The sequence below is a fragment of the Primulina tabacum genome, chromosome 1 (assembly GCF_025594145.1).
Source record: "Primulina tabacum isolate GXHZ01 chromosome 1, ASM2559414v2, whole genome shotgun sequence".
In the NCBI taxonomy this organism is placed as follows: Eukaryota; Viridiplantae; Streptophyta; class Magnoliopsida; order Lamiales; family Gesneriaceae; genus Primulina; species Primulina tabacum.
The window spans coordinates 52723417-52740256 of NC_134550.1; the positions used below are offsets into that span (position 1 = coordinate 52723417).

A 16840-nucleotide genomic window follows, 5' to 3' on the forward strand; every position below is an offset into this window, starting at 1 on the left:
GTAATTTATTTCATTGCATATTTTTTTGAAGTTCAAATATGGAAAATGCTATGAGCAAAGCTGAAGTTTGCATACCCGATAGTGGTACAACGCACACTATCCTCCGAGATAAAAGATATTTCTTGGAACTAAAACCAACAAAAACAACGGTGAATACAATATCAGGTCCTGTAGACTTGATTAAAGGATGTGGTAAAGCACAATTTTTGTTACCTAATGGTACAAAATTTTTGATCAATGATGCTTTATATTCACCACAATCGAAAAGAAATTTGTTGAGTTTTAATGATATATATTCCCATGGGTATGATACTCAAACAATGAATGAAGGGAATGAGAAATATATGTGTCTTATCACATATAAATCAGGAAAGAAATATGTGATTGAAAAACTACCAATGCTCCCTACTGGATTGCATTATACACATATAAGTCTCATTGAATCAAACATGGTAGTTGATAATTCTTCGATATTAACCAATTGGCATGATCGATTGGGACATCCTGGTTCAACAATGATGCGAAGAATTATAGAAAATACACATGGTCATCCACTGAAAGACCAGAAGATCTTTCAGAATAATAAGTTTCAATGTAAAGCATGTTCTCTTGGAAAACTTATTATAAGACCATCACCAGTCAAAATCCAAACTGAATCACCAATGTTTCTTGAACGTATTCAGGGTGATATTTGTGGACCAATCCATCCACCATGTGGACCATTCAGATACTTTATGGTATTGATTGATGCCTCCAGCAGATGGTCACATGTATGTTTATTATCAACTCGAAATGTTGCATTTGCAAGATTACTTGCTCAAATAATAAAATTGAGGAATCAATTTCCCGATTATACAATCAAGAAAATTAGACTTGATAATGCTGGTGAATTTACTTCCCAAACTTTCAATGATTATTGTATGTCTATGGGAATCATTGTTGAGCATCATGTTGCTCATGTACATACATAGAATGGATTGGCTGAATCATTGATTAAACGTCTGCAAATGATTGCTAGACCAATGATAATGAAAACAAAGCTCCCTATTTCTATATGGGGACATGCAATTTTACACGCTGCTTCATTAATTCGCATCAGACCAAGTGCATATCATAAATACTCCCCATTGCAGCTTGCATTTGGTAAAGAACCAGACATTTCTCATCTGAGAATTTTTGGATGTATGGTGTATGTGCCTATTGCACCACCGCAACGAAAGAAAATGAGACCTCAAAGAAAGGTTGGAATTTATATCGGTTATGATAGTCCATCAATCATTCGATATATTGAACCTCAGACAGGCGACGTGTTCACAGCACGTTTTGCTGATTGTCATTTTAATGAGGAAATCTTCCCAATGTTAGGGGGAGAACAGAAACATACCGAAAAAGAAATTACATGGTATGTATCATCATTGTTACATCTGGATCCAAGAACAAAACAATGTGAAAAAGATGTACAACAAATTGTACACTTGCAAAGAATAGCAAATCAAATACCAGATGCATTTGCAGACACAAAAGGGGTAACTAAATCATATATACATGCTGCAAATGCCCCTGCTCGAATTGAAATTCCAAAGAAACAAATGGAAGATACTCATGATGTCATTAAACGCCTGAAGCGTGGAAGGCCAGTCGGTTCCAAGGATAAAAATCCTCGAAAAAGAAAATTCATAGAGAAACACGATGATCACAAAATAAAGAATGACGTTTCTGAAGAAACACATGATGATCACAAAATAGAGAATGGTGTTCCTGAAGAAACACATGATGATGAAAATGTTCTGTCAGAACCACAAACTGACGAGAATCATGAAATCTCTATCAATTATATTAATACTGGAAAAATATGGAACCGAAAAGATATAGATGAAATTGATGATATATTTTCTTATAATGTGGCAATCGACATCATAAATGATAACGAAGATCATGAACCAAAATCTTTTGGTGAATGTAAAAATCGGCAGGATTGGATAAAATGGAAAGATGCCATCCAGGTTGAATTAAATTCGCTAAATAAACGTAATGTTTTTGGACCTATAGTCCTTACACCTGAAGGTGTAAAACCTGTTGGATACAAATGGATTTTTATTCGAAAGCGAAATGAGAAAAATGAAATAGTAAGATATAAAGCTCGACTTGTTGCACAAAGTTTTTCTCAAAGGCCTGGAATTGATTATGAAGAAACGTATTCTCCTGTGATGGATGCAATTACGTTTCGGTATTTGATTAGCTTGGCGGTATCTGAAAATTTAGAAATGCGTCTTATGGATGTTGTTACAGCTTACTTATATGGATCACTTGATAGTAATATATATATGAAAATCCCTGAAGGATTTAAGATGCCTGAAGCACAAAGTTCAAAACCCAGGGAATGTTATTCTGTGAAATTACAAAGATCATTATATGGGTTAAAGCAATCAGGTCGAATGTGGTATAATCGACTAAGTGATCACTTGATGAAAAAGGGATATGTAAATAATTCAATATGCCCTTGTGTTTTCATTAAGAAAACAACATCCGGATGCGTAATTATTGCTGTATATGTTGATGATTTAAACATCATTGGAACGAATAAAGAAATTCAAGAAGTTGTGTCATACTTGAAGGAAGAATTTGAAATGAAGGATCTTGGAAAAACCAAGTATTGTCTGGGTTTACAAATTGAACAAAAAGAATGTGGAATGTTTGTTCACCAGACAAATTATACAGAAAAGATCCTTAAACGTTTTAATATGGATAAAACAAATCCTTTAAGTACTCCAATGGTTGTTAGATCATTAAACATAGAAAAGGATCCATTCCGTCCATGTGAAGATGATGAAGATATTCTTGGTCCAGAAGTACCATATCTAAGTGCCATCGGTGCCCTTATGTACCTTACAAATTGTACAAGGCCTGATATATCTTTTGCCGTGAATCTGTTGGCAAGATTTAGCACATATCCAACAAAGAGACACTGGAACGGAATTAAACATATATTCCGTTATCTACCAGGAACGACAGACTTGGGACTTTTGTATTCAAAAGATGCTAATCCAAGTATAATTGGTTATGCTGATGCTGGATACTTATCTGATCCACACAAGGCACGTTCCCAAACTGGATATGTATTTACTCGTGGAGGCACTGCAATATCTTGGCGTTCTCAGAAACAAACGCTCGTAACAACTTCATCAAATCATGCCGAGATTATTGCACTACATGAAGCAAGTCGTGAATGTGTGTGGTTAAAATCAATGACCCAACATATCCAAATTTCATGCGGATTATCATCTGATGAGAAGCCTGTGATACTATATGAAGATAATGTTGCATGTGTTGCTCAAATGAAAGAAGGATACATAAAAAGCGACAGAACTAAACATATTCCTCCTAAGTTTTTCGCATTCACTAAGGAGCTAGAGAAGAATAAATATATTGATGTTCGTCACATTCAATCAAGTGAAAACTCATCAGATCTCTTCACAAAGGCACTTCCTACGTCAATATTCAGAAAGCACATATATAATATTGGGATGCGCAATCTACGAAATTTGTGAAGAATTGTTCGTGTCAACATGAGGGGGAGTTTACGTGACTGCACTCTTTTTCCCTTACTATGGTTTTTATCCCAATAGGTTTTTCCTAGTAAGGTTTTTAACGAGGCAGTATAAAAACACGTAATGAAGACAATCATTATGATCATCATCACAAGGGGGAGTGTTGAAAAATATATTTAAAATGTGAGTATTGAATATTTGAATGTTGAATATTTGAATGTTGAAAATAAGAGTTGTAAATATTGAAAATTAGTGTGTGATGATGTAGGTAATGATGTATTTTATTTTTGGATTATTTGTAAAGATTTCCTATAAATAGATCTCTCATTTGTGAAGAAAATCACAATTGAGTTGAGAGAAAAATATTATAAAGTGTGTAGTTTGGTAAATTTTGAGAGTTTGAGATTTTTACTTTTTACCATAAATTTTTACTTTTTCACAACAATATACTCATATTGAATGTGATTTGTAAATATTCGGGATAACACACTCACATATCTCTATTGTTTATCTAGTGTGAGACCTATACATTTTGTGGATTCATACCAGATGAACAGTGAATGATACACTAATTAATTGTAACACGTCCCGTGTAATGTTTAATCGGAGTATTTTGTTAAAAAAAATAATTTTTTCAGTGTATTTCAGATATATTTACGGAGTTCATTTTAATTAAGAAATGATTATATCCCTGTTTAATGTACTTATATTTTAAAAAAATAATTTTTTCAGTGTATTTCAAATATATTTACGGAGTTCATTTTAATTAAGAAATGATTATATCCCTGTTTAATGTTCCTATATTTATGGCGGTGGCATGCCGTAGATGGAGATTGCATGCAGAAGATGAAGAGTCAACTTTCTAGGCAACTAGAAGGATACATTAATCAAGTTTTATTCGTTTAAGCACCAAAAATTTTTGTTGGCAAAAATTTGTGTGAGACGGTCTCACGGGTCGTATTTTGTGAGACGGATATCTTATTTGGGTCATCCATGAAAAAATATTACTTTTTATGCTAAGAGTATTATTTTTCATTGTGAATATCGGTAAGATTGACATGTCTCACAGATAAAGATTCGTGAGATCATCTCACAAGAGACCTGCCCTTTTTTTTTTTTTCCATTATTTTATCAGTGAGACAAAACTTAAAAAAGTGATGTTAGAAATAATTTTTGACACCTAATTTCGTCACACTCGATAGTTATTTGGGCACACAATCTTCTTATGCGCACTCAATTTCTTTTGACTTGAGAAAAAGTGAGAGAATATTCACCTTTTTATGAAAGAAACGTTTCTTGCATTTTGATAACTTTTCTTTGAGATTTTATTTTATATTCAACCATAAAAGTTTTCAAATCTCCAATAAAATTTCTTTGATTTAAATTTGTTGCTAAAAAAATCATTTTTCGTCTCAATTGCGCTATGGATAAAATACCAAGTAGAAACGTGCTTAGCATATAATGTTTCAAAGCAATCAAATCAAACAAATTAAAAAATTACAAAATGGATCACAAATAATTAATGCGGGCGAATTGAGCAATATAAAGTTATAAAATGGAATTGATGAGTTGTTGAGATAAGGGTAGTATCGCCACACTATATTTAAGGGTTTAGTTTTAATATAGTTTGGTGAGATCTATAAAAATTTATGAGTCTCAAATGTCCAAATCAATTTTGAACTTTTAGATTTTGCCTAATAGTCTACTTTTATGTTAGAATGAGGTAGTTATTGAACCTAACATGTATTGATAAATGTTCGCTGTTATTTGAACTTTTAGGCATAGTTTGGTACACATGATAGGATAAACATGTGATATATAATATAAGGATAAGTTAAGGATAAATAAAATGTAGGATATTATATTTAATGTTTGGTATGATTTTAATAAGAGTGATTAAATTTATATATTAGATTGTAATGACAAAATTAACGTTATCATAATAAATTTTATAATTTCAAAGTTGTTGCTTGAATTCATTATTCTTATCTGTTCATACGCCGACAGTGCTTGCATGATTTATTTTTATCTAATTTTATATATTATATAATATGATAATTGACTCCTTGATTTTGTGAGTCAAGTCAAATATCAATTTTTAAGGTTAATCGAGTTATACTAATAATTTTATTGAGATTTATAAAAATCATTTATATAAATAACTCGAGTTCATTTATATAATTATTATATTATATAATATATAAAAATAAATAAAAATATTTATTTGATTTTAATTTCTACCTACTAGTAGAGATTTATAAAAATCTTTTATATAATTATCATCTAGTGATATTAATTTAGAACTTGATCATATATAGAGTTTATGATTTTTATATTAAGGACAATTAAGTCATTTGTGGTGTTTTTATCATTAAATTAAAATTATCACATCTCATAAAAGGGATATTTTATCATTGTAAAAATTATTTATCACGGACCCATGATATTATCATGAACTTTCTAAAAAGGTACCAAACGTGAGATAATGATGATTATTTATCAATCACTTTCTTATCCAGTATATCAAACTATACTTTAAGGTATTGCTAGAGTTGCAAGTAGTCAAGCTACTCGTGAGCAACTCGGTCAATACTTGACACGAGCTCGATTCTAATTCGAGTTTCAATTATTTATACTCGAGTAGCTCTAATATCATATAATATATATATATATATATATGAAAATTAAATGATATTTTTGTCAATATATATCTAAACCCGAGCTCGAGTTCAAGCTCGAACTTGAGTAACTTGATATATACACAATTTGAACTCAAAATAAATTACTCGATCGAGCTCGAGTAGACAGAAAATAAATAAAATTGAGCTCGAATGGTATCGTACTCGAATCAGCTCAAAGTACTCTATTCTAGTGGTAGGTTGAAATTTCCAGCTAGCATGAACTGGATCACAAATAATTTAATGCAAGCGAATCGGACAGAGACTAAAATAGTCATTATTAATTCGGACGATAATTTATAAAAATAAAAAGTATAACCTTGTTAAATTAAATCTGTAAATTAGTCTTCGGCTCCTTGTAAGTTGTAACTATCGTCTACTGGTCATATCGAAGCATGAAAATGGGCTGTAGCCAGACTACAGACTGCCTTTCTGTTGGAGTCGACGAAGGCAGCTGGCCTAGGAAATTAATTAACACGATGAAATTAACGTTTTTTGTGTTTTTTCTTTTCTGCTGTTTTTTTTTTTTTTAAAAAAACAAACTAATAGCTAGGTTAGCTTGTCTGTTTATAAAATCTTTGGGGACAAAATATTAAATCAATGGACGAATTGTATAAATTTGAATGATACTTAATGTTACCTCAGGTAATACTATACATAAAAATTAACGGGTCATATCACACACACACACACAGTTGATGTAATAAAAAATTGTGATTATTCGGACTACTCTGCAGGTTTGTAAACGGATCCAAGTGATCATAGACGGGTATTCCAGCTAGCTAGTAAATATGTCCCAATAGCTGGTGGAGAGAAAACTTTATGGGTTATCTATCACTTGTGTCACAAACAAATGTCATAAGCACCGGGCTTTGCTCGAAATAGACGCTACGTCGTTCAAGTAAGATAACAATTTAAAGATATTATCTGAAAGTTAAAGAGTTTAAAAGAGTCTTGAACAATAATAACCTCCCATATTTATAGATTTTTTGCAGTGTATAGAGAGTTCAGACTTTTATAATTAATCTAAGCTTCAATAATAAATTGAATAATTAAATTTAGTCACTACCCATCAATAGTCAAACTAAAAAAAAAAAAAAAAAACTAATTTAGTTTGATGGGGAGTACTTTAAAATATTTGAAAAATTATTTATATTTTTAGATTTATTTTTACTCACCTTTTACTCGAGTCGAGGGACCGGACCATAAACCAAGTGGTTTGCATATACTCAACAAGAAAATATTTTAAAGTTACACGGATATCTGAAAATCTCTATGAAATTTAAACAAAAAATATTTATTTTCAAAACAATATTGATTGTGCATGTAAAACATAAGCTTGGGCTTGATAGGCCCAGATAGAAATGGGTTCATCTAGCTGGATAGTGCTCACACGAGGCCCAACCTATGTAACAGCCTTTTCAGCCCGTTAAATAGAAAAGAAAAACAATAAAAATTGACTGCTGTCACAATTTTTTTTTATCCTCAATATGCTATTTTTTTAAATATTTTTTCAATGATAATGGCAATAAATATAAGAATAAACACTATATTATGTAGTCTAATAGTTTTATTTCTTAAATGAGTGATGAACAACTAAATAAAAGTAGATCTAAGGGCACCCGCATTGGTGGGTGTTCTCATCAAAAATCGTGGGGTCCACATGCCACATACACATTACATTAACACATCTATTCTCCAACATTCATTTTAACATTCACACTCATTATTTGTAGGTCCCGCTATCCACTCATTCATCTTACTCTTATTTTACATTAAATAAATTCAATTTCAAATTTTTTAAGAAATTTAAATTATTATTATTTTATATTAATAATAATTTCTTTTTATATATTCAGTACGTAAAATAATTTAATTTTATGAGTGTCATTTAATTAAAATTAAAAATTTATTATAAACCTAAAATAAAACGGTACAACATATAATAATAAATAACACTTGCATAAAAATATTAGAAAATAAATTAAATTTAAGAGAAGATGTAAAATACTAATTGATCGGAGAGTTACATTAACGAAAAAAAAAATTACAATGAATGAAAATTACAATAATCGAAAATTAAAATAACTGCAAATTAAATATTCAATCTCCCCCTAATCTCTTGACATAGACGTTCGTGGATGATAAGTTGCTCATATGTCATTTGCGAAGTATCCTTCGAAAGGATTGCATATTCCTTTAGTTGAATTTTGGTCATAGCAGCTTTTGCTTTCATCTCATCTACTTCGAGTTGTTTTTGTTTCATTTCAACTTCAACTTTTTTCATGCTTGTATATTCAGTAAACTTTGCAAATATATTGTCCAAGTTTGTTGTCATACACTCCATGTCCGATATCGTTTTACCTTTTCCATTTCTTTTTGCTGCCTTCTGACCCATTGGACGATTTTCTTCTTCAATTAGGTCTACATGTAGACTCGCATCTTGGTTGGATGAGGTGTTGCTTGCTCCCGACTCCGAGGTCCTTGCCTTCTTCGTGCTAACATGGTGATCAACGGACTGTGTAGTAAACATTGGACGGTCTTTTACGATCCTTCACACATGCTCAAGATTAAATGCGATGCCGTTATTTTCCGCACGATATTTTTCATACGCAAGTCGTAGTATATCCTCATCACTGTGGCCGCTACGATATGCACTATAAATACTATTGTAATTTGCATTGAAGCGATATACTTTTTTTTGGATGGTATTGTGCCAGTGCGATCGTATGACATTTGCACTTCTATTGGGTGTACCTGCGGGACGATTGTCATCATAGTAGCTTGCAACACGTCCCCAGAAAGCTTCCGCCTTTTGATCATTGCCGATGATTGGGTCATCGCTGATAGTGACAAACGATCTCGCTAAGACCTCGTCTTCAACTTTTCTCCAGGTTGACCGTTTTTTTCTACCCTCAGCGCCAGAATCCACATTCTCCAAATTTACGACTTCAATTGGGGATTCACGATCGAACAATTGAGTCTCTGGGACGAAAGTCGGAGTGGTCGGTTCATTTTCCGTCGGAGAAATAAATGGCATACTGGTTGCATGTGGATTAGATGGATAGTTTGGTGGATATGGATTATATGGATACTTTGGTGAATATGAATTGTAAGGATAATTTGGTGGATATGGATTATGTGGATAATTTGGTGGGTAGAAGTATTTTCTTCCGGATTTTTTGGATAACTCACGAAATTTCTAAAAAACCCTCGGTAATTTTCATCCATTTCGGAACAAAGTAGGATTTAAGAAATTTTTGAAAAAAAAGATTTTGAGATGATGAAAATAGAAGAGAGAAGATTTTTGGAGTGAAGAATAATATGTTTTGATGTTTGAAATAATTTGTGTAGTGTGTGAATATTTATAGAGGAATATATTATTTTTTTAATAAACTAGCCGTTAATTAGCAGTTAAAACAATTTTTTTAATTTTAAAAACAAAAACAACCGTTAGTTTTTTATTTAACATTATTTTTTAATTTATTTTAATTTCCGTTTTTTTTAAAAACATACAAATTTGAAATTTAAACTAATACATTAAATAAGAAAAATTCATCACATGCGTGGGGCCCGCCTTCAACGACGGGTTTTGAAAATCCGTCATAAATAGCGACGGTTTTTACAAAACCGTCGCTAAGTTTCGAATTTTTTTTTTGAAAAAACTGACACAGAACACCCCTTTAACACCCAATGTGGGTGCTCTAATTAATCAATATATTGACGTGGACTTCGAAAATTTGGTCAAATAAGATTATCGGGTGTAAAAATTGTTCAAGGTTGAGTAGGGTTTTTTTTAGCACTGTTTATTTTTTGTCGTCTTGATTTGATAAATTAGATCGACAAAAGGAGAATAAAGTTAATCATGAAAATTCAAGGTTCATATTAATCGCATATCAGTTACAACTAAGCTTGCCAAACAATGATGTTTATATGGTATTTTTCTTCGAATTTGTTATGAATTAAGTGTCCGTAACCAATAATAATTCGACTTATGTTTATAAATCGAATAATATTTGATTCGTATAAGCTCAGACAAATTAATACGATTGACAGATTACCCAAACATATAAAATAAACTTACTAATATTGTAGATGAAAGATTTTGAATGAGTTGAGATGTTTGAATTAATTTGATGACAGCAAAAACGATATGATTTTGGGAAAAATAAATAAATTTGAACAAGTATTGTCTGATATGAGAGGGTTATTTTTTTTAAAAATGAAGTTTAACCGGGGTTATTTCCAGATATCATTAGTTTAAAAATTAGATTTATAACGTTCCTAATATTTTTATAAAAACAACAAATATGTATTTAAGTATCGTTTGGATGCACTTGATGAAGGTGAGACGAGACACATAATTATTTATTAATCTTATGTTTGTCTCAGTTTTTAGTCATCTCAATTTCATCAATTGACCCATTATGACACTATATGTGGGTTGTATTAGATATTCTTTTCAATCACATGATGATCATATGATAAATATAATATGAATGAAATTTTATAATTATATATGTTATTGGTGTGCGTGATTAAGATTGTGATAGGTCCGTTCAGCCAGCATCCGACCCGCACTGTATGCATTATTATCTTTTTGTTGGTGATTATATAATCTATTGGAGGAGAAGTGATGATGTTTGATTAATTTAAATTTTCTTTTAATATACTAAAATCTAAAATAATTATAAATTCAAAAAATTTAATAATATTTAAATATAATTTTTAATTTGACTAATATTATAAATAATTTAATTATTATTGATCATATTTTATTATTATATTATTTTTAACCATAATATTATAATTTTTATTCACCATTATTTAATATTCAAATTTGTATTAATATTTTAATTATCACAATACATGCATATTTATGTTATTATCAAAATTTAATTATTCTCTATAATATTATGGTGTGTTGTCATTGACCACCAAATTAATTCCTACCATTTTAAAAAAAAAACGAGTGTAATGGTGAGTATGATTGAATCCACAGAGAACGATAGATTTATTTCTTTTGATAATAAAAATAAAAAGGGGGATTTGTTTTGATAATTACTAAATAAAATAACCAAAGCTAAAATTACCAAGCAAGAAAAATACTGAATTTAGAAATGAAAATTAATTTACGAGAATAAAGTTGAAGAATTTATTATGAGAAAATACTGATTCAAGAAGATTCTACTATTTAATTATATCACTTTTCTTTGGTTAACCAATCATTTATTCATGTTATTCCAAGCAATTAACTTTGAATAATACGGATATCCGCTAAAATTTTTGTGTTTTCCTAAATTAATTGACCAAACCCAGCATCCAGTCAAAATTTATCAATAATCAACTGGGCACGATACCGTTCCATATTAAATAAAGATAGCATTTTAGTTTCGTGAAAACAGTTAATCCTAAAATCTAACAACCGAGGTAGCTGCAATTGGAAGATCTAGTTCCGTCGATTTATTTAGATTACACATGTTATGATAGCACCACACATCTAACCTATTGCTACTCACGTACCAATCGTTCATAACAATTACGGATCACTGAATTCATGGTTATCATTAGAAAATCATATATCAAATTAAATTGTCATATTAATTGACGTATAACATTCATATAATTAAATCATAAATCAACGAATACTTGAGCAAACTAGAATAATAAATTAAAGTGCAAAAATCTCACAGTGATAAAATTAAAATAGTAGACTATCCCTTGAATCAGACTAAGAAAATTAGTCAAGCATAGTTTGATCTACAATATCTATAAAAAATAAATAAAAAAACATAAAGAAAATGCAAACTATTTTGTTGGGAGAATTTGGAAATCCTGCGCCTTTGTCTTCGTGCGTGAGGATGGAATGCTTTTTGAGAGAGCTGTTCCAATCTGATTCTTCAATTTCTCTCTGCGGCTAACCGCTCCCAATTGAGTCGTAGCCTTTTGGGTCTAAAATATTAAGCTAAAAAAAACCCACTAATTTCTTAATTAACCCTAAATATTAAAATATAAAATAATAGATAAGATCTTATCTAGAGTTTTCCTCCTAGGATTTCCACTAAATCAGACACTATAATTAATTCTTTCAAATATCAGATTTTTCTCTTCCTGCAATTTTAGGCAGCTAAAACATAATCACAAGACGTGGCCACGCCTTGTTCCAAGACCTCTTCTGGTTTGGCCATTCTCTTTCAAAGCTATATCTTGGAAACTTCAAATGTGATAAACATCACATTTTTAACTCAAATTTGATCCAAGACCGTAAAAGTTCTTCCTACAATAAAATTACATAAAAATGTATCAATTAAATATATCCGAGGTTAGAATAATGGGAAATATGAAAATAAAAATACTGACTATTACGAGCCTATCATATTAATCGATTTTTTAGTTTTTTTCGAAAATTGAAAATAATGAAAATTTAATAATTAATATAATATTTTAATTTTATTTATAATTTTTTAAATCAATTAATTCTATAAATTTTATTTATTTATTCAATCATTCTAAAAATATATTACTAATTAATATATGATGAGAGCATTTTAGTAAATAATTAACAAAAATAATCAAGCAAGTTAAAATCATATCAAACATCATATAATTTATCATAACGTATTGTTTATCCTTACTTTTTATTTTATAATAACTCTTATTATATATCGTTTAATTATCCTATCACACGAACCAAACAATGTTTTTTTATATTACTCAATCCTAGCTAGTTTGTTACATTCATTAATCATCCTTTATATTACATCAAACGGTATCTAATAGTACTATTCTAAGATATATTTTTTAAATATTAACTGTCAAGCTCAACTCACCTATACCATCTTCAAAAGCAAAGGTACGTTTTGAGATGAAATTGATGGTTTTTCAATATACAACCGAAAATTTTTCATCAAAGTGGGCCAAAATACATTATTTACATTTTTTTATGGAACGTGTGCTGAATCCGAAAATGACGCCTATTGTTGAAATGAATGATAACAAAAAAATAATGTTGCGTGTGAGTATGGATGTCAATTCCATGGGTTCGGGATCGCGGGAAAAAATCGAAATAAGGCAGGTTCGAGATCTGGCATAGATTTGGGGATTTTTTTAAATCCTCGCAAGCGGAGATGATGACACGAAAATAAAATCCTCGCAAGCGGAGATGATGACGAGAATGAGACGAAAATACAATTTGAAGAGGAGATGACAAACACATCCCATGTTGTCCTATGTATGAATGCATGGAAAGTGGCGGGGGGGGGGGGGGGGGGGGGTGGACTGGGGTTTGCGAGGAAAATCCACGCCCCATAAACACCAATCTTATTTTCTTTATATATATGCCTAGGATACCGTTTTGAAATCGTGACACATTTCCAACTCCTTTCTATATATATATATACATATATATACATACTCCGAGTATCACGGCCAAGTGTTGCCTTATCTTCATAAATCACATCGTGCACTTTCTTTTTGCAATTGTCTATATACACATTATTTGTATAGTTTATATATATATATATTATATATATATATATGTATGTATGTATCTGTGTGTGTGTGTGTGTTGTGTTTAGAAATGATATGATCTAAATATATAGCCAAGAAACCCATAAATGCAAAATTAAGATTACACACCTGGCAGAATATCCGATCAAATTTCTGAACCAAATCCTAACCAAACTAGCTTCGAAGCCAGTGTCAGTAGGCAAAAAATATTGCTATGAAAGTCAACCCAATCATTTGTAACAGTGTCTTAATTTCGAGAAATTTCAAATCGTCATTAATCTAGTTATTAATTACGTTTCGGAAAAACTTTATTAAAGTTACGTGTTGGTTAACATTCCTTTCATTTGCAAAATTCCACGAGGGTAGTACAAGAGATCAAACTATATAGGCGCATTTGTTCAATTTGATCAAACTTATGTACATTTTCAGTCGTCAAGTCATAAAAGTTCACGTACAAGAGATGAATCAAAATTTCAAAAAAATTAAGAATAATAAAAGTATTGATTTTGTTAATCGAAGTTATATTTCTGTTCATTTATGCACCATTCAATTTATATGTATGCCTCAGCATCTATTTGTTAGTTGTCTCACATTGGTTGTGATACTCACGAGAAATTTAGGGTCCGATTCCGGCAAGTGTCACTAGTCCAGACGCAGGGTTTTGAAATTGTCCTGAGCCTGAAATCACAAAAAAGTCCGTTATAAGGGGGCCAAGAGGATGTCCTGGCGTAGCCTCTCCGACGCTCAAGTCAGTGACTGAGGATATATGGGGGGAGCAGCTGACCGACGATTTCGGTTGGGAATAAATCTAGCAAGCGGACTAGGTCAAGTTTATTATTTGGAGATGAGTCCAGGTATCGTACCCACAGAGATCGATGTTTAATTACTAGAATATGAATTATTTTTCCTAATTTAAGCTAAATAAAGTTCAAATGATGGGAGAGATAGATTAATCAAAACTAAATTAAACAATTTAAATAAATTAACTAAAGCAAAAAAAATCCAAATTATTAAACTAGACGAAAATTCAAATTATTTAAAAACGACTAAGGCGCACAACGGTACCGAGACAATTTATAATCTACGTGTCAAATTCATATTCAATAAATTAATTATTTAATTCACGACGGAATTCCCAAAATTATTTATTAAACGATTCCTCGAATTAATAAACCTAATTAAATCTAACAGTCCAATTATTCATAACTGAATTTAATTAGATTCAACCGCATTAGATCGCTGTGAAATTCCAGTTTTTCAACCTAAAGTCGCACACTGAAATCGAATACTATTTTTAGTCAATTTAACCATGTGTTGATTGATGTGTGAAGCAAATATTAATCTATCGCCTTCCGGTTTTAGATTAACCAACAAATATTCAATTTAATTGGCCAGATTAAAAGAACACGTGATAAAAGACATCAATCAATGAATAAAATAAATAATCTAATTGAATAAAACTCAAAACATCAAAAAATAATATGTCTCGGCCCCTATCATGGCCTTAGTCTATAAAAATCTACTTCATAAACCTAAAATAAAAGTCAAAATCAGTGTTTAAATTCAATGAAGAAAACATAGTTAAGAACGAAGGAAAAGAATTCTCAATGATTCGTAGCGTGTGCGTGGAATTCCTCTTGCTTCTTTTCCTTCTTCCACGCTGATGCTACTTCACAGTAGCTTCTGTTCCTTTCTTTCGCGGTCTTCTGCGCTTCTTTCTTCCTTCTTCAGTGCTTCTGCTCTCCTTCTTTCACTCTGTACGTGCCGCCACGGCCCCTTGTACGCTTCTTTTATCCTCCTCCATGGGCCTCTTTCTCCAAATCTTTTTAAAGCCCCATCTCAAATAAAAAAAAAGTGTAGATAAGATCTTTATTAATATTTACATAGATTTTTCAAGATTTCAATATCATCAAAGAATAAAAAATATTTTATTTTCTTTTTTTTGATATTTTTTCTTTGAAGTCTTGTAAATTCATTTTTTATTCCAAATTTAATCATTTTTCTCTTTTATTCAAATTTACAATTATTATTCAATTAAGCACATAATTAGGGATAAAAAATATTAGATAAGGGCAAATATTATTAAATAAAATCCCTAAAATCTTTTCAAGATTTGGCCTTATCAGCAGCTAAGGGTGCTGCTGAAAACAATATATTGAATTAATCAACTGAACACTCAAACCTGATATTTATAGGAGAATATCTGGGCCCTTGATGGGCTTGTCTTCCATTTGGGCTAGAGATGGACCAGGGATAGTGGGCCCATCCATGGGGTATCACAAAGGCATCACCTGGCAGAGGAGTTAGAGGGTGACGAGGTGAAATTTTAGAGGGTGAAGGTGGATTGCAAGCGGTTGATATCTTTACGCGGCGCACATTGCACGCTGCAGAAACCCACTTTTTTTGTAGTGTCAGTATATATGTACATACACATGATATATAAATATAGAAATATACATATTATGTTTGTATATATTTCATTTAATATATATGTATGTATATATATATTATTATTATTAATTATTTAAGTTTTTTTTAATTAAATGTATAGCGGATTCATAGGTCTAACTTAGGTTAGATCCGCCGGGTCCTAATTTTCTTTGCGGAGTGGGTCTCGAGTTTGGCTGAATCCGCCCCGTTGTCATTCCTAGACTTTTCTTCACTTCTATTAACTAAAGTACTTGTCATTATAGTTTCTTTTGTTTCGAAAGAATAATCCATCATCCTTGTAATTGTCCATGGATGAAGAACCCATTCCATCTTATAATTATCTTATTGATTTATTGAATTCACATTTACCTGATAATTATAGAACTACAGTTAAAAATAAATATGTGATAAAAAGGTTTCAGACATTGTTAAGTAGTCTCCCTTGGTCCCAATTTTTTTCCCCACATTGTAAGTATGTGTACGCTAAATTTAGTAAAATCACGTCAAAATACATTTCTTAAAAAGAAAATAATCATATCATATAATTATCTGTGTAATGCATTAAATATTAGCAAATAATTATATAATTAATGTGAAATTCTTTCGATTTCCCATTTAACATTCAAATGTGAATCTGATTTTTTAAATATAAAATACATTTAAATATACACATTT

At 30.8% G+C, this 16840-nt stretch overlaps 1 protein-coding gene across 1 annotated transcript; it reads right to left on the bottom strand.

Moving 5' to 3' along the window:
• Positions 1 to 8780: 8780 nt before the first annotated feature.
• Positions 8781 to 9266, bottom strand: LOC142512639 (glutathione S-transferase T3-like). Its single transcript, XM_075619693.1, has one exon. The coding sequence runs from the start codon at positions 9264 to 9266 to the stop codon at positions 8781 to 8783; it is 486 nt and encodes a 161-aa protein (XP_075475808.1).
• Positions 9267 to 16840: the final 7574 nt, after the last annotated feature.